Source organism: Prunus avium, chromosome 8, assembly GCF_965620075.1.
Source record: "Prunus avium chromosome 8, drPruAviu1.hap1.1, whole genome shotgun sequence".
Lineage (NCBI taxonomy): Eukaryota > Viridiplantae > Streptophyta > Magnoliopsida > Rosales > Rosaceae > Prunus > Prunus avium.
This window is the reverse complement of record NC_142291.1, coordinates 30,141,812-30,165,774: the sequence shown is the minus strand read 5'-3', so window position 1 is coordinate 30,165,774 and position 23,963 is coordinate 30,141,812. Positions and strand designations below refer to the sequence as shown.

Genomic DNA, 23,963 nt, shown 5'->3' with positions numbered 1-23,963 from the left:
TGCCTATCTCCTCCCTATCCCCTACGTATTTGAGTGACACTAGTCCCAAATTATTATGAAAGAAACACCCTATTTTTAAGTTCTCATTTTCCTATTTTTGGGGCTTCAGCTCCCTTGTTACCTAAAAATAATGGAGTCATGCCTTACATAACCACACATTTAATTACGATTAATTCTAATTAATTATAATGTGACACGTAACACTCAAAAATTTCTCCACATTGAGTGCGATTTGTAATGCAACACCATAAGGTGGTGAGCAAAATTGAATTCTCCACACAATTTTTTTTTACTCTCTGCATTAGAAAGAGAAACCCTTTCCAATCTCCATACTTGTGTTTCGTATTCTCTTCTCATTTTTATTATTTTGTAATTTTCATTAAGTAAATAAACTTGTCTTCATTGAATCCAAGCATGAGCAATGAACTAGCTCATGACTTTTCTCCTCTCATCAAAATATACAAAGATGGTCGAATTGAGCGGCTCACAGGCACAACAACCCTTCCTCCATCCTTAGATCCCCAAACCCGCGTCGAATCGAAAGACGTTGTGATCTCAAAAGAACCAGCATTATCTGTCAGGCTTTACCTCCCCACAAAATCCACCACCAACTTCCCCAACAAAAAGCTCCCTCTTCTTGTTTACATCCATGGAGGCGGCTTCGTGGTCGAACACGCCTCTTCTCCCATTTACCACAACTACCTTAACGCCTTAGTCGCGGAGACCAACATTGTTGCTGTCTCTGTTGAGTATAGGCTAGCCCCAGAGCACTCTCTGCCTGCCGCTTACGATGATGCATGGGGTTCTCTCAAATGGGTTGCTTCCCATTCTGATGGAAAGGGCTCTGAAGATTGGCTAAATCGCCATGTAGATTTCCAACGTGTGTTTATTGCTGGGGACAGTGCCGGGGCTAACATAGCAAACAACGTGGGCTTGAGAGTAGGCTCTGAGGGGTTGGGTGGTGTTAAGCCAAAAGGGATTGTGTTGGTGCATCCATATTTTTGGGGCAGTGAAGCCATTGGGGCAGAGCAAGCTCTGCCCCCAGTGGTAAGAGAGTACATGGTTGGTTTGTGGCGTTTGGCTTACCCTTCGACTAGTGGATCCGATGACCCGCTTTTCAACCCAGGCAAGGATCCGAAACTCGGGGGATTGGGGTGTGAGAAAGTGCTGGTTTGTGTTGCTGAGAAAGATGCTTTGAAAGATAGGGGATGGCATTATAGTGAGGTACTAAAGAAGAGTGGATGGAAAGGGGCTGTGGATGTGATTGAATCAAAGGGGGAGAACCATGTGTTCCATTTGTTCAATCCCACTTGTGACAATGCTGTGGCCTTGTTAAAAAAAATGGTTTCTTTTATTAATTAGTTTTATTTTTTCCATTGTTGTAATTTCTATCAGCTTCTTCTTTTCTTCATCTGTTTTATGCCTTGTACTGCTACTATGTTCTATGTTTCTTCGTCAAATAAAGCAAACTGCCTTGAGGATGGATGGGATTAATGATTGTTTACTAAATCTAAAACACAAACTAATTTTCCACAAATCATGCATCAACTCACTTCAAATCAAATTAAATGAAGACTTGTTGAAATTAATGCACATCTGTACCAAAAAATACATAGAAAAATCTAGAAGCTTGAAGAAAATGTAAGTCGGCTACTCATCAATCTCTAAGAAAGATGAAGTTTCCAGATGCAAGACACATATGGCTAAAGACAAATATCAATGGAGGAATTCTCTAGAGCAAGACTACATTAACTAGATATTATATTAGAATAATGTAGTTAAGCCTAGAAAGTTGTATATGCTAGTGGCTGTAAATGAAGAAGCCAAGTCGGTGGAACTTGGGCTATGTCGGTTAAGTTTCCTATATATAGGCTTGATGCCTATACAAAAAAGTAATCAAGTGAAAGCTAAAGCTATAGCTTGTCTAACTCCCAGCTAACTCTTGTATCCAATTCTAAAGCCTTGTACCCTTCTTAATAAAATAAAATTATCTTGTTACCCTTTCAAAAAGCCTTTTATTCCACATAAACAATATTGTCCTAAATAGTAAACCAACTATTCTCTAAGCCTCTCTTCTCCCTTCAACTAACAGTGGTATCAGAGCTTGTTCCGATCAATCTTGGGCGTTGGTTCACTGGTCCTCCATCATGTCTACCACTAGCCAAAACTCTGACCCTCTTCCTATTTTCACAGGAGAAAACTATGACTTCTGGAGTATTAAAATGAAGACCTATTTTATGTCTCATGATTTATGGGACATTGTTGATAGTGGCTTCAATAATCCAGAAAATCCAACTGTGGAACAGTTGAGGCAACTGAAGAAGGATCAACAAAAAGATGCAAAGGCCTTATATGCCCTGCAACAAGCCTTGCATGATACGATTTTTCCAAGGATCATGGGAGCCACAACTGCAAGGGAAGCATGAAATACCTTAAAGGAGGAATTTCAAGGCAATGTCAAGGTACGTGCTGTTAAACTACAAACTTTGAGAAGAGAGTTTGAAAACATTAAAATGAAGGATTCTGAGACCACACAAGACTATTATGCTAAAATAAAAATAATAATCAATCAATTGAGAGCCTATGGAGAAAATATTAATGATTCAAGAATTGTAGAAAAAATACTTATAAGTCTTCCTGATAAGTATGATCCTTTAGTTACTGCCATTGAACAGACAAAAGATTTAACTAGTCTGTCAGTGACAGAACTAATGGGCTCTCTTGAAGCTTATGAGAAAAGACTGAGTAGGCGAAATGAAAATTCAGTTGAAAGTGCCTTTCAGTCAAAACTAAATTTAAGGTCTCAGAAAACTAAAGAAGGGGAAAGGAAATTTGGAGAAAGTTCTAGAAGAGAAAATTATAAATCCAATAAGAATTGGGAAAATAAAAATGAAATAAAGGAAAGAAAAATCTATCCTCCCTGCGGGGTGTGTAAAAACACAAACCATCTAGAAAAATATTGTTGGTTCCGTGGCAAGCCCAAATGTCGAAATTGTAAAAAATTTGGGCACATAGAAAAAGACTGTCGGACCAAGAACTATCAAGCCAATTACTCAGAAAAAAGTGAGAAGAACGAGCATATGTTTTATGCTCATCAAGCCACACCAGAAGGAACCAACAAGAAATGGTATATTGATAGCGGTTGTAGTAACCACATGACTGGAGATGAAAGCATCTTCTCCAACATAGACAAGTCCGTAAAATCCCACGTAAAACTGGGAAATGGAACACTGGTGGAGACAAAAGGAAAAGGTACAATCTCTATCCAAACTAATAAAGGAACTAAATATATAAAAGATGTTCTATTAGTACCTAGCCTGGAGCATAATCTATTAAGTGTTGGACAAATGATTGAAAATGGTTACTCTCTGCACTTTTCTGGAGACTCCTGCACAATATTCGATAAAATAAATAAAAATCACATAATAACTAAAGTAAGGATGGAAAATAGAAATTTTCCTATCCACTGGCAATTTGTAAAAGCCACAGCCATGAAAGCAGAAGTAGAAGATTCATGGTTATGGCATAAAAGATTTGGCCACTTTAATTTTTATGCACTAAAAACTCTTTATCAAAAGAATATGATGAGAGATTTTCCAAACATAAAAGAGATCCATGATGTCTGTAAAAGTTGCCAACTTGGCAAACAACATCGACAAGCATTTCCATCTGGAAAGGCTTGGAGAGCCAAGGCCTTGTTGGAACTTGTTCACACAGACGTTTGTGGACCCATGAGGACTCCATCTCATGATAATAACAGGTATTTTATCCTGTTCATAGATGACTATACTAGAATGACGTGGGTTTATTTTCTGCGAGAAAGATCAGAAGTATTTAATATCTTCAAAAAATTCAAAACCCGTGTTGAAAAACAAAGTGGCCACTATATTAAAATTCTAAGAAGTGATAGAGGAAAAGAATATACCTCTAAAGAATTCAACAAATTTTGTGAAGATGAAGGAGTAGAGCATCAACTAACAGTTGGCTATGCTCCTGAACAAAATGGAGTCTCATAAAGAAAAAATAGAACCGTCATGGAGATGGCAAGATCAATGATATTTGAAAAAGGTTTACCAAACACATTCTGGGCAGAAGCTGTGTATACAGCAGTATACTTACTAAATAGATGTCCAACAAAAGCTTTACAAAATAAGACTCCTATTGAGGCTTGGAGCAATATTAAGCCATCAGCAAAGCATCTCAAAGTATTTGGATGCATTTGCTATGTGCACATTCCTAAGGAGAAAAGACACAAGCTAGAAGAAAAATCTGAAGTAGGCATATTCCTGGGATACAGTTCCCAATCTAAAGGCTATAGAGTCTACAATCCTAGAACTAAAAAGTTCATGATAAGCCGAGATGTTGAGTTCGATGAATCAGCATCATGGAACTGGGAGGAAGAAAAAGTTGAAAAGAAGAGTGTTACTATAACACAACCGTGCAGAGAGGAAATTGAAGAAACTCCAGGTACGACTCCACCACCCACAACTCCTCCATTTATACAACATGAAGGCTCTCCACAACAAAGAACTAGATCACTCCAAGATATATATGAAACTTGCAACTTCATAACTATAGAACCAGAAAGTTTTGAAGTTGCAGTAAAAGAAGAAATCTGGAGAAAAGCTATGGAAGAAGAAATTAAAACAATTGAGAAAAACAAAACATGGGAACTCGTTGATCGCCCACAAGACAAAGAGATCATTGGGGTTAAATGGGTCTATAAGACAAAATTTAATCCTGATGGATCGATACAAAAGCATAAGGCAAGGCTAGTAGCTAAAGGCTACTCGCAGCAGCCGGGCGTAGATTATAACGAGACATTTGCACCAGTTGCAAGACTTGATACTATAAGAGCACTGATAGCATTAGCAGCTCAAAAGAAATGGAGAATTTATCAGCTAGACGTAAAGTCTGCATTTCTAAACGGAGAGCTTGAAGAAGAAATATATGTGGAGCAACCACAAGGATTTATGAAGCAAGGAGGAGAAGATAAAGCACTCAAGCTAAATAAAGCCTTGTACGGACTCAAGCAAGCACCACGAGCATGGAACAGCCGCATTGACAAATACTTCATCAACGCAGGCTTCAGGAGGAGCAAAAGCGAGCCCACTCTCTACACCAAAACTCAAGGTAAGTCCAATATCTTAATCGTCTCTCTATATGTGGATGACCTCATCTACACAGGAAACAATGAAGAAATAATTCAAGAGTTCAAAAAAGATATGATGAAAACATTTGAGATGAGTGACCTTGGGTTGATGCACTATTTTTTGGGCATCGAAATAAACCAAGAAGAAGATGGAATCTTCATATGCCAGAAAAAGTACACTGAGAATCTTTTGAAAAAGTTCAAAATGTACGGGTGCAAGACTGTAGCTACTCCACTTATCACCAATGAGAAATTCAGAAAGAAAGATGGATCAAGAAAAGCTAATGAATCAGTTTACAGAAGTCTCATTGGGAGCTTACTATACTTAACAACAACAAGACCTGACATCATGTACGCGACAAGCCTACTATCAAGATTTATGCAAAATCCAAGTCAAATACACTATGGAGCAACAAAAAGAATATTAAGATACTTGCAAGGCACAATTGACTATGGCATATGGTATAAGCCTACTACAGATCCAAGACTATTTGGCTACACAGACAGTGATTGGGCTGGATCAGTGGATGACATGAAAAGCACATCAGGCTATGCATTTACAATTGGATCAGGAATATTTTCATGGTCTTCAAAGAAACAAGAGACAGTGGCTCAATCATCAGCAGAAGCCGAGTACGTAGCAGCAGCAAGTTCAGCATGTCAAGCTATTTGGCTCAGAAGAATATTTAAAGATATGGGAGAGTGCCAAACAAAAGCTACTAAAATACTTTGCGACAATAAGTCTACTATAGCAATGGCGAAGAATCCAGTATTCCACAGCAGGACAAAGCATATTGCCATCAAGCATCACTTCCTACGAGAAGTCTCAGCAAACAAAGAAGTTGAGCTCAAGTATTGCAAGACAGAGGAGCAAATTGCAGACATCTTCACTAAGGCACTTCCAAGACCAAAATTCGAACTGCTACGAAGCATGCTTGGAGTAACACAAATGTGCATTAAGAAGGAGTGTTGAAATTAATGCACATCTGTACCAAAAAATACATAGAAAAATCTAGAAGCTTGAAGAAAATGTAAGTCGGCTACTCATCAATCTCTAAGAAAGATGAAGTTTCCAGATGCAAGACACATATGGCTAAAGACAAATATCAATGGAGGAATTCTCTAGAGCAAGACTACATTAACTAGATATTATATTAGAATAATGTAGTTAAGCCTAGAAAGTTGTATATGCTAGTGGCTGTAAATGAAGAAGCCAAGTCGGTGGAACTTGGGCTATGTCGGTTAAGTTTCCTATATATAGGCTTGATGCCTATACAAAAAAGTAATCAAGTGAAAGCTAAAGCTATAGCTTGTCTAACTCCCAGCTAACTCTTGTATCCAATTCTAAAGCCTTGTACCCTTCTTAATAAAATAAAATTATCTTGTTACCCTTTCAAAAAGCCTTTTATTCCACATAAACAATATTGTCCTAAATAGTAAACCAACTATTCTCTAAGCCTCTCTTCTCCCTTCAACTAACAAGACTATTTCGAAAAGTCCAATTTTGTCATACAAGTCGTTCTCCTGCATTTTGAGTACTTTTTCATCATCTTCCCTATTTTATTTCTAAACCTTGAAAAAAAACACAGAAACGTACATATTATAGTACCAAATTCCCAATGAATCAAGATTGGGATCCCAATATAAACATTGGGTTTGATCACTCTGAATTACAGGGCATGAATTGATGAATACAGCAAGTTCAAGTTGAATGCTTGCTTATAATAGAACTAAAGACTTATTGAGATTACCATCAATTTAGAAACAGAGAACCCAATTTCAGGCATTTATATATCCTGATTGATGAAGGAAGCAATCTTCTTGAGCAGAGCCACAGCATTCTCTCCAGTTGGGTTGTTCAAATGGAACACATGATCCTCCTCTTTTGCCTCCACAACCTCCACAGCCCCACCCCACTCACTTTTCTTCAACAGCTCACTATAATACCACCCTCTTTGCCTCAGCACATCCTGCTCAGCCACACAAACCAAGACCCTATCAGCCACCAATTTCGCCAGTTTCGGATCCTTACCCGGGTTTATAAGAGGGTCATCGGCTCCACTAGTACTTGGACAAGCAAATCTCCATATACCCTCTGCCCTTGCTCTCGCTTCAACCACATGAGTCTCCCCTTCAATTGGTTCTGACCCCCAAAAATATGGATGCACCAAAGCAATCCCTTTAAGCTTCACACCAACCAAACCTTCATGCCCCAATCTCAAGGCCATGTGATGAGCAATGTTTGCCCCAGCACTGTCACCAGCAAAAAACACTCTTTCAAAATCAGCATATGAATTGAGCCACTCTTCAGGGCCTTGCCCTTCAAAATGAGATTGAACCCAATTGAGAGCAGCCCATGAATCATCCAACCCTAGAGGCAGAGGGTTCTCTGGGGCCTTCCTATAATCAACAGACACAGCAACAACATTTGTCTCAGCAACTAAAGATGTCAGATAGCTATGGTAATAGGCACAAAAAGGTGACCCCATGCAAAAGCCACCTCCATGAAAGTACACAAGGAGAGGAAGCTTTGTTGGGTTTGTGGTGATTTTGGTTTTGGGGATGTAGAGCCTGGCTGATACCCCGGTGTCAGGTGAGATCACGGCGTCTTTGGATTCAACACCGGTTTGTGGATCGAGCGAGGTGGGAACAATATCAGTGCCTGAAAGTCTCTCCACTCTACCATCTTTGTATATTTTGAGGTAGGGAGAGAAGTCTTTGGCTACTTCATTGCTCAAGCTTGCATCCATGGAGGTAGAGGAGGATGAGTACAAGCGGATATTGCAGGACTTTCTGTGGGGAAGAGAGAGATGTGTGAACAATGAAGAGGGCAGATTCAATTTGAGGTTCCCAATGCATGTGGGACTTTTTGGTTTTGGCCATAAAGACGGGGTTAGGACACAACATGTTGCCATCGATCTCTCCATTCCAACCAACCAGCAAATGATAAAAGGTCACAACAATATCTCCAACATCTAGATTTTTCTGCTAGCCAGTGAAAATGTCTTCTGTGGCTATGGAAATTTACATTAGAGGTTCCTTTATAGTTTGGAAATGTAACAATTTTGGCTTTATATTGGACTTCTACAGATTGGATTTGACAATTGGTTGGTTGAACCCATGTTTTTTATGGTCTGAAAAATGACTGGACTTGTTACAAATAAACTTAAATAATAATCCAGAATAACGTGAGATAAGCCAACTTCAGTCCATCATCCTAAGTTCATAGTGATTTGTCTCGCATTTTAACATCGGGCATATGTTTAACACCACATTAGTATGTCACGGGATGTTACGGGTGTACTACCACATTAATATGTCATCGGATGTTACGAGTGTACTGATACATCAAATAATTTCTCAAAAAGAACCCACATTGTCTTTACATGTATAAAAATCTCAGAATTATATGGTTGTACCTGGCATCCGCTTACCATAATTTTTTATTATTGCAATTATTTTTGTTTGGTCGAAGTTTCAATTCATTGGAATCCCCAAAAAGGACAGAGAAGAATACAAACAAAGCCTGCAATTGATTGGCTGAGACAAGAGCCAAAACTTGAGATATCTGGTCCTATGAAAATCATCTTAGAAGAAAGCCAAAATTTCCGACAAAATTTACGGAAATAATCAAGGGGACCATATACTTTGATTGGTCCCAAGGACCACTTCAATGTCACTGAATTATTACTTTAGTTTGCACATGGTATCACTGAAATAAGTCATGTGCAAAAATTATAAATGGATTGTCATTAAAAACTCATGTTAGTAATCGAATTTCGTTACTCAACCGTGTTAATCGAATCTATTTAGTAATCGTGACGTGTTCAGAATCTAGGCATACTAATCAAACAAAATTGAATAATACTCGAGTAAAGTCTGATTTTTCTTAAATTTATCTCCAAAGTTCACATTATAGTTGTTCCTGGTTAGTGAACAAAGCATGTATGAGAATCAGAGACAGCATTATACCAAGCAAGCAAGGTAAAGTAAATGGATGTGATTTTTTTTGGACGAAAGTAAATGGATGTGATTACAACTTACAATGCATGTTGAAAATTTCAACTTGTTTCTTTTACCTGCCTACTTTTGGTTAATAAAGGAACCAAATTTCTTGATCAAATTTGTAGCCTTCTCGCAATCGGGCTTCATCAGATGAAACACGTGGCTCTCACCTTGATGCTCCACCACCTCAACACTCCCACCCCACTCACTCTTCGCCAGCTCATCATAGTACCACTGGCCCACCTCCCTCAGATGGTCTTCAGCAGCAAAAAATATCAACACCCTCCCACACCCAATCCCTGCCAGATCCTCCGCGGGCGGTTTCAGTCTACGATCCTGCAACCCACCGTTCTCCGGACACATGTAAAGCCACATTTCATCATCCTCCTCCAAACCCCCAAAGAACGGATGCACCAGAACAATCCCGTTAACTTTCACACCCGATAACCCATCAGGCCCGACCCGAACCGCCAAATGGTGCGATATGTTCGCTCCAGCGCTGTCCCCACTTATAAAAAGCCGGTCAAAGTCAGCGTACTCATTCAACCATGGCTCAGGTCCATTCCTGGCCGAATGGGACACGACCCATTTGAGAGCGGCCCATGAATCTTCGTAGCAAGCGGGTATGGGTCGATCCGGATACAACCCGTATTCGATAGAGACCGCAACAACTCGGGCTTCAGTGACCAGTGAGGCAACGTGGTTGTGGTAGAGCGGGGAGAATGCGGACTCGAAGCAAAACCCGCCGCCGTGGATGTAGAAGAGGACGGAGAGTTTCCGGGTCGGATCATGGATCTTGGGTAGGAAGATACGGGCGGAAATAGCGGGTTCGGATGAGATTATGATGTCTTTGGATTGGACCCCAGTGATGGGGTCGTTAGAAGGTGGGATTCTGTGGGTTGTGTAGAACTTTTCGACGTGACCATTTTTGTATGTCCTGAAAAATCGAAATTCACGATCGATTTCATTGCTGGTTGGCTCCATTTTCAGAGATGAGAGGAATTTGAGAGAGTGGGAGGGAGAAGATGGTGGAGCAGAGACTAAGACAATTTAGCGTGGATTTTGATCTAAGGAAGAAAAAGCAGAAACTTAAAAAGAAAACAAAGTGAGTGGACCGACCTTTTCTTTTGGTCCTTCTTTTGGTCGTGCGTAATTGATTATTTTAAACTTTAATAAAGGCACTTTTTTTTTTTTTGGGGGTAAAAAGGAGTGGCAAAAGCCCAACAACAGAGAGACTACAAAAGAAGAAGGCGTGGTCTGGAGGTGCCAGTGGCATCAGCAGCCAGAGTGTCAATAAGAGACGTCGGAGGCAGATCAAGAATTTGAATGCCAGGAGCCAAATCAGCACACATTGCAGCCAAGGCATCCGCAGCAGTATTCATCTCACAGTAGATATGATGGACAACACAGTTCCAATCACCATGAATCTTTAGTTTGCAACAATTGATGATGTTAGAGAGAGGATGGTTGGCTCCAGTCTGGTTATTAATTAAGTCCACAGCAACACTGGAATCACACTCAATCTCCACAACCCGAATCCCAGCATCCCAAGCTAAAGAGAGCCCCCAGAAAATGCCCCATAATTTTGCCTCAAGGATAGAACCCACTCCCAATTTTCCAGTAAATCCCTTGAGCCAAGCACCATTAGCATCTCTTAATAATCCACCAGCACCAATCACTCCAGTAGTATTATTTCGACTCCCATCAGTGTTGACCTTGCAAGTTCCAAGCATAGGTGCTTGCCAATGAAGATGAGTAACAGTCTGTATACAGGAGCTAGAGGAAGGTCTAATTAAAGGCACTTTTTCATGAAACAAATTAATGATTTTTTTTTTCTTTCTCAAATGTTATGTTACACGTGGGTTTGGTCTAATGTTGAATGGCATTCATTGTTATGTTACTTGCTATTTCATTTGTGTATTTTGTGTATGAATTCTTCATTGTTCATAATTTTATGTAATTGGATACTATATGAAGTTCAAAAGCCATAAGTAATGATATGATGAATGTGTTGTTCAAGCTTGATCATAATTTTTTTTTCTTTTTGTCGGAAAATATATTGTATTGAACAAATATTATAAGATGCGTACAATGGATAACAAAACTAATTAATCTACAACCCAATTGTAACGATAGAAAACAAGAGCAGAATCTTAGTTAAAAGATTCATGAATTGATCAGAAATCTTCAACTATTAATAGAATTACTTATTACACTTGAAGTTAGGTCAAGGTCATATGACATTTCTTATTTTATTATATAAAGAGGGATATTCAAATTTAAGATCTCTTCTAATATTCAAAAGAAAAACACTATTAGGCAAATAATTTAGTCGATTGATATACTGACACTTGAAATTATTGGACCGCATGTTGATCATATTATATGAAAACATATTAACTTTCTGTAGCATGTATGAGAATGAGATCATACACACCAAAGAAAATGGATGAAATTAAGATGTTCCAACTTTATTTTTTATTTTGTTGATGAAGGATCCAAATTTCTTGACCATCTCTCTAGTCTTCTCACATTCTGGTTTGAACAAGTGAAACACGTGGCACTCACCCTCATGCTCCACCACCTCAACACTCCCGCCCCACTCACTCTTTTTCAGGTCATCATAATACATCTGCCCAGCCTCTCTCAGATGGTTGTCCGCAGCCAAAAATATCAACACCTTCCCGCAAGAAAGTGGAAGGAGAGACTACCAAGAGTAAATGTTGATTTTGATTTTGATTTTTTTGGTGATAATGTTAATATTGAGCATTCAATGAATTCCATTATGATGTAATCATAATCTTTAAACCCTAAACTCTAAACTCATTCAAATATGGTGTAAAAAATATGTTGAGCCAGCATATAAAAATAAAGGTGCTACTAATTCAGCTTTGCAAATATAACATGCTCATATTCTATTACACAAGTCATTGAAATTACAAACTCACCTAAACACAAGCCCAAGCTAGTCCTGATTTATGAAACAAACCACCTTTTTGACCAAACCCACAGCTTTGTCACAGCTTGGGTTGAACAAATGGAACACATGGTCCTCCCCTTCACTCTCCAAAATCTCAACCATCCCACCCCACCCGCTCTTTTTCAATGCCTCATAGTAAGCCCAGGCTCTGTCCCTCAAAAAGTCCTTCTCAGCCACAAAAACCAACACCCTCCCACACCCAATCTCCCCCAATTTCGGATCCTTCCCCGGGTTCACTCTCGGGTCGTCCAGCCCATTACACTCCGGAAAAACAACCTCTAGCAGCTTATCGGGCTTTCCGTTCCCAAAAAAGGGGTGAAACAAAATCATCCCAACTATCTTCGCCCCGCTCAGCCCATGGACTCCGGCCCGATGCACCACGTGGTGCGTAAGGGTGGCCCCGGCGCTGTCCCCGCCCACGAAAACACGGTCAAAGTCAACATAATCGTTGAGCCAGATTTCGGGCCCATTACGATTCGAATGGGCCGCGGCCCATTGGAGTGCTTCCCATGAGTCTTCATACGCAACAGGGAGTGGGTGCTCGGGGGCACGCCTATAGTTCACAGACAAGACAACGACGTTTGCTTCGGATGTTAGCAAAGCGGCGTGGTTGTGGTATAGAGGAGAGTAGGGGGACTCGATGACGAAAGCGCCGCCGTGGATGAAAACAAGGAGGGGGAGCTTCCGGGTCGGGTCTGTGAGTTTGGGTAGGAAGATGCGGGCGGAGAGTCCGGATTCGGGCGAGAGGACGACGTCTTTCGATCGGACCCCGGTTTCCGGGTCGGTGGAAGGCGGGACGGTTTCGGTGCCTTTAAGTCTTTCGACGCGGCCGTCTTTGTAGATTCTGAAGATCGTCGGGAACTCGACTGATATTTCGGTTGAGGAGGATTTTGGGTCCATCAGAGATAAGAAATGAGAATTGTTGTGTAAAACTGAAAGACTTGTGATTTTTGTTTTGGGTTTTATGAAAGAGAATTATTGCCTATTAAATACTTTGATATTTTATTTGGGGTTGTTGGAACAGCTGAAAGCAATAATTACTTTCGTCTCAAACACGTCCACCAATCTAACGGGTTGAGCCTTGAATATGCCTTCAGTATTCAATGGTCATGATTTTTCGTAATCTTATTCATGATTTTTCAATGGTCATGATTTCGTAATCTTATTCATGATTTTTCAACGGTATTTGGGGTTGTTGACTCTATCGACGGTTTGAACGGTATTGGTTTGCCTTGAATATGCCTTTTCAATGGTCATGATTTTTTGTAATCTTATTCATGTATTCTACGGTAGATTAGGGTCTATAATATGAGAGTGTGCTTGAGCATGATTCTAAAGGATTTATTAGATGACCCAATAGCTGAACAATTAATATTTTCAAATGAATTTGGATTTGACCATCCCATTCCCATGGGTGGTATCATAATCCCCTGTAGCTCTATTATATAGTGAATCACCAAATGGCAGCAGATTTGTACAAGAATTGAAGTATAATTGCTTAATATATCATTTTTATTTTTATTTATATATATTTTATAAATGATGGCTCATACAAGTTGGGATCTTGAATTAGACCACATTTTGAATTTTGATATTCCAGCCTCTCAGAATAAATTCTTGTGGGGGGTGGAAAATGAACAATTATGAAATTGGTGAAGCATGTATAGTATCCTGCCACACAAAATTTTACAATTATTGAAAGAAAAAGAAAAGAAGAAATGAACGTAAGAGTGAATGTGACAACATAGAAAAATTTCCTGTCACAGTGATTCTATTGTCAGCATCCATATCAGTATCCTAAACCAATCCAATTCTAACTGCTGACCACAGCCCATCAACTCCAGCTCATTGCACTACGTATCTTCTGAGAAGGTCAACCATTCTAGTACTACTTTTTTAGTACTCTCAAATATTTATGGATGAGTTGGTGGTATATTGTAATACGTTTTTTCCACAGTTTTTATTTTTTATATACAAACGATATTCTATTTTAATATAATCTAAACTAAGACGGGGAAAATTCGAATTTGGGTGCAGAATGAGAATATATCTGATCTAGCTAACTTGGCCAAGTCAATGGTTGACATTTTCTCTTTCCACTGAAGGTTCACTGCAGGTAGGCTCACAGGGCTTCGTTTCCTCTTTTTGTTACAAAAAGAAGTCATGGTTCTTTGGTTTGTTGCCAATTTTCAACACGGTACGCGGTATAATTATTTCACATGGCGAGGTATAATTATTTCAACAATGGTGTCCTTAATTTACACTCTCCACTGAAGCTTCACTGCAGGTAGCAGGAAACTACGACTAAGCAAGAGGCCGCCATGAGAAAGTTGATTAGTACCCTTTATATAGAGATAGAGTTCCCAACTCTTGACAGAGTTTTTTGACATTTGCTTCGATTTTATCAGTCAAGAGCAAATGTGAGGTTAAGCAAGAGCCGCATCCAATTATCAAACAATATGGATTACAATATCACCACTGAACCAGCAGCCTCTTCCTCTTCTCCTTCCTCTCATCAATGGGAATATGATTCTGCTTTCACCCGTCAATGGGGATATGAATTACCTTCCTCCAATCAATGGGATCCTCCTTCCTCCCATCAATGGATATATGATGTCTTTCTTAGTTTTAGAGGTGCGGATACACGCGTCAGCTTTACAGACCATCTGCTCACTAGTTTGGAACAAAGGGGAATTTACACCTTCACGGATGATAACTTTCGAATGCAAGGAGGTGCGGATACATCAGACGCGATTTTTTATGCAATTGAAAAGTCAAGGATTTCTCTCATCATATTCTCTACAAACTATGCCTCCTCAACTAGGTGCCTGGACGAGCTTGCTAAGATCCTTGAATGTACGAAATCACAGCAGCAAATTGTTCTGCCGATTTATTACGACGTGGAACCCTCAGATGTAAGACACCAAAGCAGCACTTTTGGTGAAGCATTTGATGGCCTTGCATACAAATACAAGGATGATTTGGAGAAGGTGGGGCGATGGAGGACGGCTCTTAGGAAAGCAGCAGATTTGGCTGGGATGGAATTAAACAAATTTGGGTATTTTTCTAACGACTTATTAGCTATATATGTTGTCTATTGATAAATTTAAATGAAAATACTTCTCTCCTTATCTATAAACTCTGTAAATCATCCCCTCCATTAATCGGACTGCCCTACGTGAATTTTTATTTTATTTTATGCAGACCTACGTGAAAAAATGTACGTCCCACTTTTATGGTTATGAGGCTTTCATGTAAGTAAAAAATAGTTAAAAATTTAGAATTTCTCTTAGACAATTACAAATAAATATAAATTTTTGTATTAAAAAAGGTAATTATTAGAAAGAAACAAAGGGTTAATCATTTTATTAGTCCTTGAACTTAGACCCGATTTGCATTTGAGTACCTCAATTTCCAAAATGGTTTCCGTGGTCCTTCAACTTCAATTTCATTAGGACAAATGGTCCTGCCGTTAGTTTTGTTAACTTTTCTGTTAAATGCAGAGGCAAAATTGTATTTTTGTATCCTAAACCCTGAACCCAATCTTTCAAAAGTTGGCAAAAATCAACGAATGCCATATGGACAAACTAATAAGAACTTCTTTTTAGAGAAAAACGTAACCTTCTAGATATAGGTAGGTCATCTTTTTAATCGAGCAAATCCTCCATTTTTTTGTGGGATTATATGTTCTTTGCCTTATTTAAACATTTATATTGCAAAATTCTATTTCATGTATTGATTAAGATGTTTTTAAACTGGCAGGTATGATGAATCCAAATTTATTTATGCAATCATTGAAAAGATTTCACGACAATTAAACCGTGCCTATTTGACATATGAGACGAACGATCTAGTTGGAATAGACTCTCGCATGCGAGAAATGAATGATCTTTTAGGTGTTGGACATGCTGATGTTCGCATGGTAGGTATATGGGGGATTGGTGGAATGGGTAAGACAACACTTGCTAAAGCTGTTTATAATTCAGTTGCCCATAAGTTTAAAGCTTCCTGCTTTTTGGGAAATGTTAGACAAATTTCTGAGGCACCAGGAGGCTTAGTCCAACTACAAAAGACTCTTCTTTATACCATTCTCGGGCTGAATATACCGAGAGTCACAAATGTTGATTCAGGAGTCAATATCATTAAGAGTAGGTTGCGCGACAAAAAGATTCTCCTAATTATTGATGATGTGGATCAATTGGATCCGTTGAAATACTTAGCTGGAAGCTCTGATTGGTTTGGTGCCGGCAGTAGAATTATCATATCAACAAGGGATGAGCATTTGCTTCTTGCTCATAAAATTGAGTTCATATACCAAGTGAAGGAGTTAGAACTTGATGACGCTATGGAGCTCTTCCATTCTAAAGCCTTCCCAAAAAGTAGAATTCCGAATGATTATCTAGAACCCGCAAGTAGAGTCGTAGGCTATGCTCAAGGGAATCCATTTGCCCTCATAGATATGGGTTCACTTTTATGTGGGAAAAGTATAGATGAATGGCACTCTATGTTAGAAAGGTACAAAAGAGCTCCTGCCTCAAATATTCAAGAAATCCTCAAAATAACTAAAAAGGAGCATGACTTGCAAAGCAAGGTACGCACAACATGTATTGTCTTTTCAATATTTGACTGGAGAAACCTTTTTGACTTTTTTATATATTAGTTTGTTAATGCAATTTCTTTTTCAAACAATAGATATTAGATGAAGCTGAAAAATTACTTGAAGATGAAGAAGATGTGAGTTGTATATATTAATTCACCAGTATTAACGATGTGACAGTGAGTTTTCTCACAATTGTTTTTCCATAAAATAGGGACTAAACGAAGTTGGAAGCCTTGAAAGGCCTGAAGCTGACAAGTCTGAAGTTGACCACGTCGACGTAAGTACAATACATTTGTATATACACACACATGAATGTCTTATTCAATTTGATAACCATATTATTTTACCTATTTTATATTAATTTATTAATGCAATTGCTTTTCATACAATAGGGAGTAAAAGCAACCGAAACCAACAAAGGCTCTCCTGGAGGAGATGAGATCAGCCCCGATACTCTAAAACAGGACCAACTTGGCGATGTTACAGTGAGTATATATTAGTTACACTTACACATACAGGTAGATAGTCTACTTTTATTGTTGGGGACATCTGTAGGGTGCACCAAGTCTTTATTCAAAATTCATTCTTAAAAAAAAAAAAAAAGAGATAAATTGAAATTGTTAGACATTTAGTTGTAAGCTATGACCAACAACATAAATGAACACAATGTTTAAGAAAACATTGACATACAATGCAAAATAAGAGTCTCGGGCTGAAAATATCGAGTCTCACAAATGTTGATTCAGGAGTCAATATCATTAAGAGTAGGTTGCGCCACAAAAGACTTCTCCTAATTATAGATGATGTGGATCAATTGGATCCGTTAAAATACTTAGCTTGAAGCTCTGATTGGTTTGGTGCCCGGCAGTAGAATTATCATACCAACAAGGGTTGAGCATTTGCTTCTTGCTCATAAAGTTGACTTCACCTACCAAGTGAAGGAGTTAGAACTTGATGAAGCTATGGAGCTCTTCCATTCTAAATAGAGGTGTCAAACGGGCCGTGCCGGGTCGGCTCGTCCCATTTAAACTCGTGCTTTTAACATTTTCGTGCTGTGTCGGTCGGCCCATTTAATTTATCGGGCCGTTCCGTGCTGGCCCATTTAATAAAATCATTGATCCCGTCCCGGCCCAAAGCCCATATCCACATTGAAACAGGCCGGGTCGGGCTCGTGCCGTGTCTGGGCTCGTGCTCGTGCCATACTCCGGCCCAAGAACCAACCCATTTAATTTGAATATTTTTCACTTGATTTTTTTTTTCACAAGATAATTCAAATTATAAACATTAAAAATATAATTAGAGGCAAAAAATGATGAACTATTTGAAAACATTAATCAATCAAACATCCAAACAATATGAAGGGGCGGAGGGCAAAAAGTGTCCAACTCCACAGAGTCCACTTCAACTTTTCATCTTTAAACAACTTATTATTTTATATGTGAAGAAATGTCTTGCTTTGATTATAGGAGAAGCGTATATGTCATATGTATTGATTAGATATCAAGTCCAATGTTGTTTAATTAATTTGTAATTAATATGTTTAATTAATTAAGGACCCAAGTAATTTCCCTAAAATGAAAGACATCAAATATATGTTTATGATTAAAATAAAAACATATAAACAATGACATTAGATGTCAAATTATTGCATTTTGACTTTTTGAGAAGGAAAAAAAAAAGCTAAATGGGCCGGGCTTGGGCCGTGTTTGAAGCGGCTCGGGCCAAGCCCGGCCCATGTCGGGCTATGGGCCGGCCTCCATTGGACCTATTTTTTTTAATCCCAATTCGGCCTAAGTTTTCGTGCCGAACTGAGCATGGCCCATTAATATTCGTGCTCGTATCATGCCGTGTCTCATTTAAACGGGCTGGGCTCGTATCGTGCCGTGCCTCATTTAAACGGGATGGGCTCGTGTCGTGCTGGGCCGGCCCATCCCGTTTGACACCTCTAATTCTAAAGCCTTCCCAACAAGTAGAATTCCGAATGATTATCTAGAACTCGCAAGTAGAGTCGTAGGCTATGCTCAAGGGAATCCATTAGCCCTCACAACTATGGGTTCAATTTTATATAGGAAAAGTATAGATGAATGGCACTCAAATATTCATGAAATCCTCAAAATAACTAAAAAGGAGCGTGACTTGCAAAGCACGGTACGCACAACATGTATTGTCTTATCAATTTGACTGGCGAAACCTTTTTTCCTCTTTTATATATTAGTTTGTTAATGCAATTTCTTTTTCAAACAATAGAGATTAAATGAAGCTGAAAAGTTACTTGAAAATGAAGAAGATGTGAGTTGTTTATATTAATTCTCCAGTATTGACGATGTGACTGTGAGTTGTATATATTAAGTTTTCTCACAATTGTTTTTCCATAAAATAGGGACTAAACGAAGTTGGAAGCCTTGAAACGCCTTATTCAATTTGACAACCATATTCTTTTACCTATTTTTATATTAATTTATTAATGCAATTGCTTTTCAATATGTTGCCAAGAAACAAATGAGTTTGCCTTGCAGTTACCTGAAAGCACTTTCATTTTATTTGATAAGGAACTTGCATTTGTTAATAGCTTAGTTGCTAGCTTTTTCATACCAGGGAACAATTGGAATTCAACGCCAGGAAAGTTTGCCTGAGCAACCAGATGGGATATGGTCTAGTGCTAAAAGCTCCTTAAATAAGGTGCAAACTCTTCTTGCAAGATATATCTCTTAAATTTTCTAAGCACCTCTCGATCAGTTGCTTATAATTTTTTCTTGCAAGATATATCTCTTAAACTTTAATTGAACTACTAATTTCTTTTGTAGGCATTTTCAGCGGAGTGGATGTTTTTAATCGTTAGCCTGATGCTAGAGATCTTTTCAGCTATATGTGATCAGCTTTCCTCCCCAAGAAAGCCCCTCTATGCACTCTTTGGTATGGGGCTGGCTATTATGGCTCTAGCCACTTGCATCTGGGAATTCATTCACAAAGGCAGAAGAGGAAAAGTTGAATTTGGCAAGTGCGGAAAATTTCTGTGGTGGTTTTATTGTCCATGTTCAGGCACCCTTTTTGGTACTTTCCCTGAGATTTGTGGATTAATTTATGCAATCACTCAGTGGGCTTCCTCCATGGTTCAGCTTGTGTGCGTGCTTCGGCATAAGGACAATCCTTTCAAAGTAAACATTTTGCCTGTCCTCTTTCTTGTGTGTTTGGTTGTTTCAAAATTAATTCGGAATGCAAGGGGCAGAACAAGAGAGGAGACCAGTGAGACGGAATTGGAATCCATTGCTGTTGACCCTTGAGCTGGACTACGAACTTGCAATGGCTTTGTAACTTTGCAGCTTAAAAGATTGTGTTTGTCATGCCCAGCAAAATTTTGACATGCATGCAGTTTAGCCAAAAATTAAAATATATACGACTCAAAATTGTGAAATTGATGTTTTCCCAGCAAATAAAACTCAAGGCGCTACTAATTCAGCTTTGCAAATATGCTCATATTCTTTTATAATGACAAATCTTAAGATGACATTGAAATTTCAAAACACACCCAAGCCTAAGCCCAACCTAGTCCTGATTTATGAAAGAAACCACCTTTTTGACCATCTCCATAGCCTTGTCACAACTTGGGTTGAACAAATGGAATACATGGTCCATTTCAATGGTCATGATTTTTCGCACTTGAATATGCCTTTTCAATGGTCATGATTTTTTGTAATCTTATTCATGTATTCTACGGTGGATTAGAGTCCATAATATGAGAGTGTGCTGGAGTATGCTTGAGCATGATTCTAAAGGATTTATTAGATGACCCAATAGCTGAACAATTAATATTTTCAAATGAATTTGGATTTGACCATCCCATGGGTGGTATCATTTAAAACCTTATCCATCCTTGTCTTATACTTTTCATTATCTTCTTGTAGCTCTGTTATATAGTGAATCATCAAATGGCAGCAGATTTGTACAAGAATTGAAGTATAATTGCTTAATATATCATTTTTATTTATTATATATATATATATATATTTTTTATTATAAATGGTGGCTCATACAAGTTGGGATCTTGAATTAGACCACATTTTGATATTCCAGCCTCTCAGAATAAATTCTTGTGGGTCTTTTCCCTATAAGATATCTGCAGATACAGTCATATATATGAACTACAAAAGATTGGCATGGGTGGGGGTTTTGGAAAATGAACAATTATGAAATTGGTGAAGCATGTTTAGGATCTTGCCACACAAAATTTTACAATTATTGAAAGAAAAAGAAAAGAAGAAACCAACGTAAGAGTGAATTTGACAACATAGAAAAACTTCCATGTCACAGTGATTTCACTGTCAGCATCCACATCAGTATCCCAAACTAATCCAATTCTGATAGCTGGCCACAACCCATCAACTCCAATTCAATGCACCACGTATCTTCCGAGGATGTCACCCCTTCTAGCAATACCTTTTTAGTACTCTCAAATATTTATGGATGAGTTGGTGATATATTGTAATAATTTTTCTCCATAGTTTTTATTTTTATTTATATATAAGCGATATTCTATTTTAATATAATCTAAACTATGACGAGGAAGATTAGAACTTGGGTGCTGAGTGAGAACATATATGATTTAGCTAACTTGACCAAGTCAATGTCTGACGTTTTCTCTACAGTTTAGTACAATATGTTTGCTATATATGGCATGTTGATTATCCTAATTCTCATTCGTTTGGCCATGTCAAGATTAAATAAAGAAGTGAAGGTACATCACATATGGATGAGAACCTTGGACATAATGCATAGACAGAGACTAATTAATTGTGAGTCAACATGGTCTTTTTGAAATAAATATGAGGGATGGTTTGAGGAAAGCCTATGCTGTACGTAGTAGACATGAGCAGTCGTGTCTCCTGACTCGTGACTCGTGAGCGGGAGGGTCGGTGGAGGTGTAGGGGAAAGTCATGGGACTGAAAAAAATCTATGATCCAAAGGTAAAACAGGGTTACAATCCTCATAGAGGAGGAGATCTTGAAGTAAGTCAGGGGGTTCGTCAAGCCAATCCTGATTCACACTTAAAGTAAGCAAAATGAGAGAGCCTACTGGCCACTCTATCACAAGTTTTTGGAACATGGGCCACAGTGGCCGAAAGGAAATGGGATAAGAGGGCCCCGCAGTCAGCAAAGAGGACACCCAAAGGAGAGTCGTAAGGCCATCCCCAATGGTTGGGGCTCTAAAAAGGGTTTATAGAGCCCCATTTAGAGCTCCGATGGAATCTTTGGGGCTCTAAAGGAATCTCTCCCACAATGGGGGGGCTCTATATTCATGACAGGCTCTATATTTTTTTTATGATGTAATTTGATTTACATGGTTTTTTTTTTTTTGTTAACTATTTTACTTTAATGTTTATTCATGTTATGTTAGTTTTTTTTTTGTGAACATTTCAACCAAAAAAAATCAAAATTTGGACAAGATTTGGAAATCAACATTTATTTCATGGATACAATGGTCATCCCAAAGTTGGATATGGATCCCTTGCAAAGAACGTGCAAAGAACGTGGGCCAGCATGCAAATCAACAATCAACTTTGCAAAGTTGTTTTATATGGGCCAACATGCAAAGAACGTGGGCCAGCAGCAAATCAACAATCAAATTGAAGGCAAGTATGCCTTGTACAGTCGCAGGCAAGTGAGAAATAACACAAAAGTGGGCTGCAGCTTTTTCAATTGGTGGGTCCCACTCAGTTTCAGGGGCTTCAACCAAGGTCATACATTTAGCTACTACTCCGGCTGGGCTTTAAGTTTTAGAGCCCCAAATTTGCACCATTGGGGATGCCTTTTTAAAGAGGGTTTGTATATATTGGAGCCTTGTGGTGGTTGAGCCCCATATAGAGCCCCCATTGGGGATGGCCTAAGAGCTGACCTTCATTAGTGTTTATTAAATGAGTTGTTCTAATATCAAGTTTGGTTAATTATATATTAAACACAAATTTGTCTCATAAGAGAGAGAGAGTGGAGTAGATTAGATCAATGTGGCAAATAAAAATGATAAAAATATACAAAGTAGGAGTACTTTTTAAGTAAAGGAACATGAAACTTTCTGTTTTCTATTCTTTTGATGCAAAAAATAGGAATGATGAAAGACCTGCAGGGAAAATTCTACGGTGCGCCCTGCGCATGGATGCGCCATTATTATAGACCATTGGATAAGCTATTGTGGGATGTGGGGTAATCTACACCGTTGATAGTAAGTGACCGGTTAAATGGGTTGCTCCAGGTAAAAGAAAACCAAAACAAAAACAATAGAAAATAAAGAAATCTGAAACAATAACAAAACGAAAGCAAGAATGCTCAGAGACTCCTGCGACTCCCCTATCTCTTCTTCTTCTTGGCGCTGTCAGTCTTTGTTCCATTGTTGCTCTCTCTTCTTCAGTTGGGCTTCTTGGTTCGAACAACGGCAACTATTGGATATCAATTTGTCGATCTTGAAGTCACTCTCTCACTCTCGCTCCCTCTTGCTCTCACTCTCCGTCTCTATCTATTCGCTTCATCATTCTCTGTGCTCTGGAAATCGATCTGTCATCAGGTGAGTCTTTTCCTTCCTCTTTCTCTCTAGTTATGCTTCTATGGGTCAATTTAGGGTTCTTCAGTTTTGGAGCTAACTTTTAATCAATTGATTTGGGGTTAGGGTTAGTGAGCTTATGATCAACCTCACTTTAAAATCCTCAAATTAGGATTGAGTACTTGAATGAAAGCAAGAGAACCCCATCTGAGTTTAGCAAGACAACCCCATTTCAGTGAAGAATGTATTAACTGTGTTGAGCAAGACAGCCCAGAGCTCATCACACTCATTCCATTCGTAAATTTTTGCCTTGGTAAACAATGGATTGGCAGAAATTAAGTCCTAGATAGGGAAATCCCTCCTTGGCATCAGAAAATCTCCTTCGTCAAGCTTCAAACCTGCACAAAAATCAGGAGCTCCATCCCCAACATAAATTAACTGTTTATGTTTCTTCCCATCTGTTGCAACAGAAGCTTGAATCTTTTCCATTATTAGACCCTGTAACAAAAGAAACCCCACAAACATACTAAACCAGTGTAATTAAATTTGTGATTTTGATTTTGGGGTACTTAAATATATGCAATTAGTTTAGTTTAATCAACTTGCACATGCTGGGAGGGTAAATGGTACAGCCATGAGAAGATGAGTGGAAATCATGGTAGGGTAAGATTCTAAGCCTGCCTTGTTCATCAATAATG

General features: G+C 38.7%; 2 protein-coding genes and 3 pseudogenes across 3 annotated transcripts; 2 read left to right on the top strand and 3 right to left on the bottom strand.

Moving 5' to 3' along the window:
• The first annotated feature begins 316 nt into the window (after positions 1–316).
• LOC110767915 (putative carboxylesterase 12 pseudogene) lies at positions 317–1,481 on the top strand (annotated as a pseudogene).
• A 5,244-nt stretch (positions 1,482–6,725) lies between these two features.
• On the bottom strand, positions 6,726–8,181 carry LOC110767902 (putative carboxylesterase 12). Its single transcript, XM_021971568.2, has one exon. It carries the CDS (start codon positions 8,077–8,079, stop codon positions 6,940–6,942), a length of 1,140 nt encoding a protein of 379 aa, XP_021827260.2. The 5' UTR covers positions 8,080–8,181; the 3' UTR covers positions 6,726–6,939.
• Positions 8,182–9,035: 854 nt separating this feature from the next.
• On the bottom strand, positions 9,036–10,300 carry LOC110767899 (2-hydroxyisoflavanone dehydratase pseudogene; annotated as a pseudogene). Its single transcript, XR_015826327.1, has 2 exons — positions 9,188–10,300; positions 9,036–9,157 (listed from the first exon to the last, which is right to left on the bottom strand). The product of XR_015826327.1 is annotated as a 2-hydroxyisoflavanone dehydratase pseudogene (transcript).
• Positions 10,301–12,020: 1,720 nt separating this feature from the next.
• LOC110767917 (putative carboxylesterase 5 pseudogene) lies at positions 12,021–13,116 on the bottom strand (annotated as a pseudogene).
• A 1,408-nt stretch (positions 13,117–14,524) lies between these two features.
• LOC110767897 (disease resistance protein RPV1-like) lies at positions 14,525–20,136 on the top strand. The gene is made up of 7 exons (XM_088245848.1): positions 14,525–15,195; positions 15,900–16,728; positions 16,949–17,014; positions 17,130–17,236; positions 17,606–17,672; positions 19,312–19,416; positions 19,542–20,136. Exons 1-7 carry the CDS (start codon positions 14,597–14,599, stop codon positions 20,016–20,018), a joined length of 2,250 nt encoding a protein of 749 aa, XP_088101974.1. The 5' UTR covers positions 14,525–14,596; the 3' UTR covers positions 20,019–20,136.
• Positions 20,137–23,963: the final 3,827 nt, after the last annotated feature.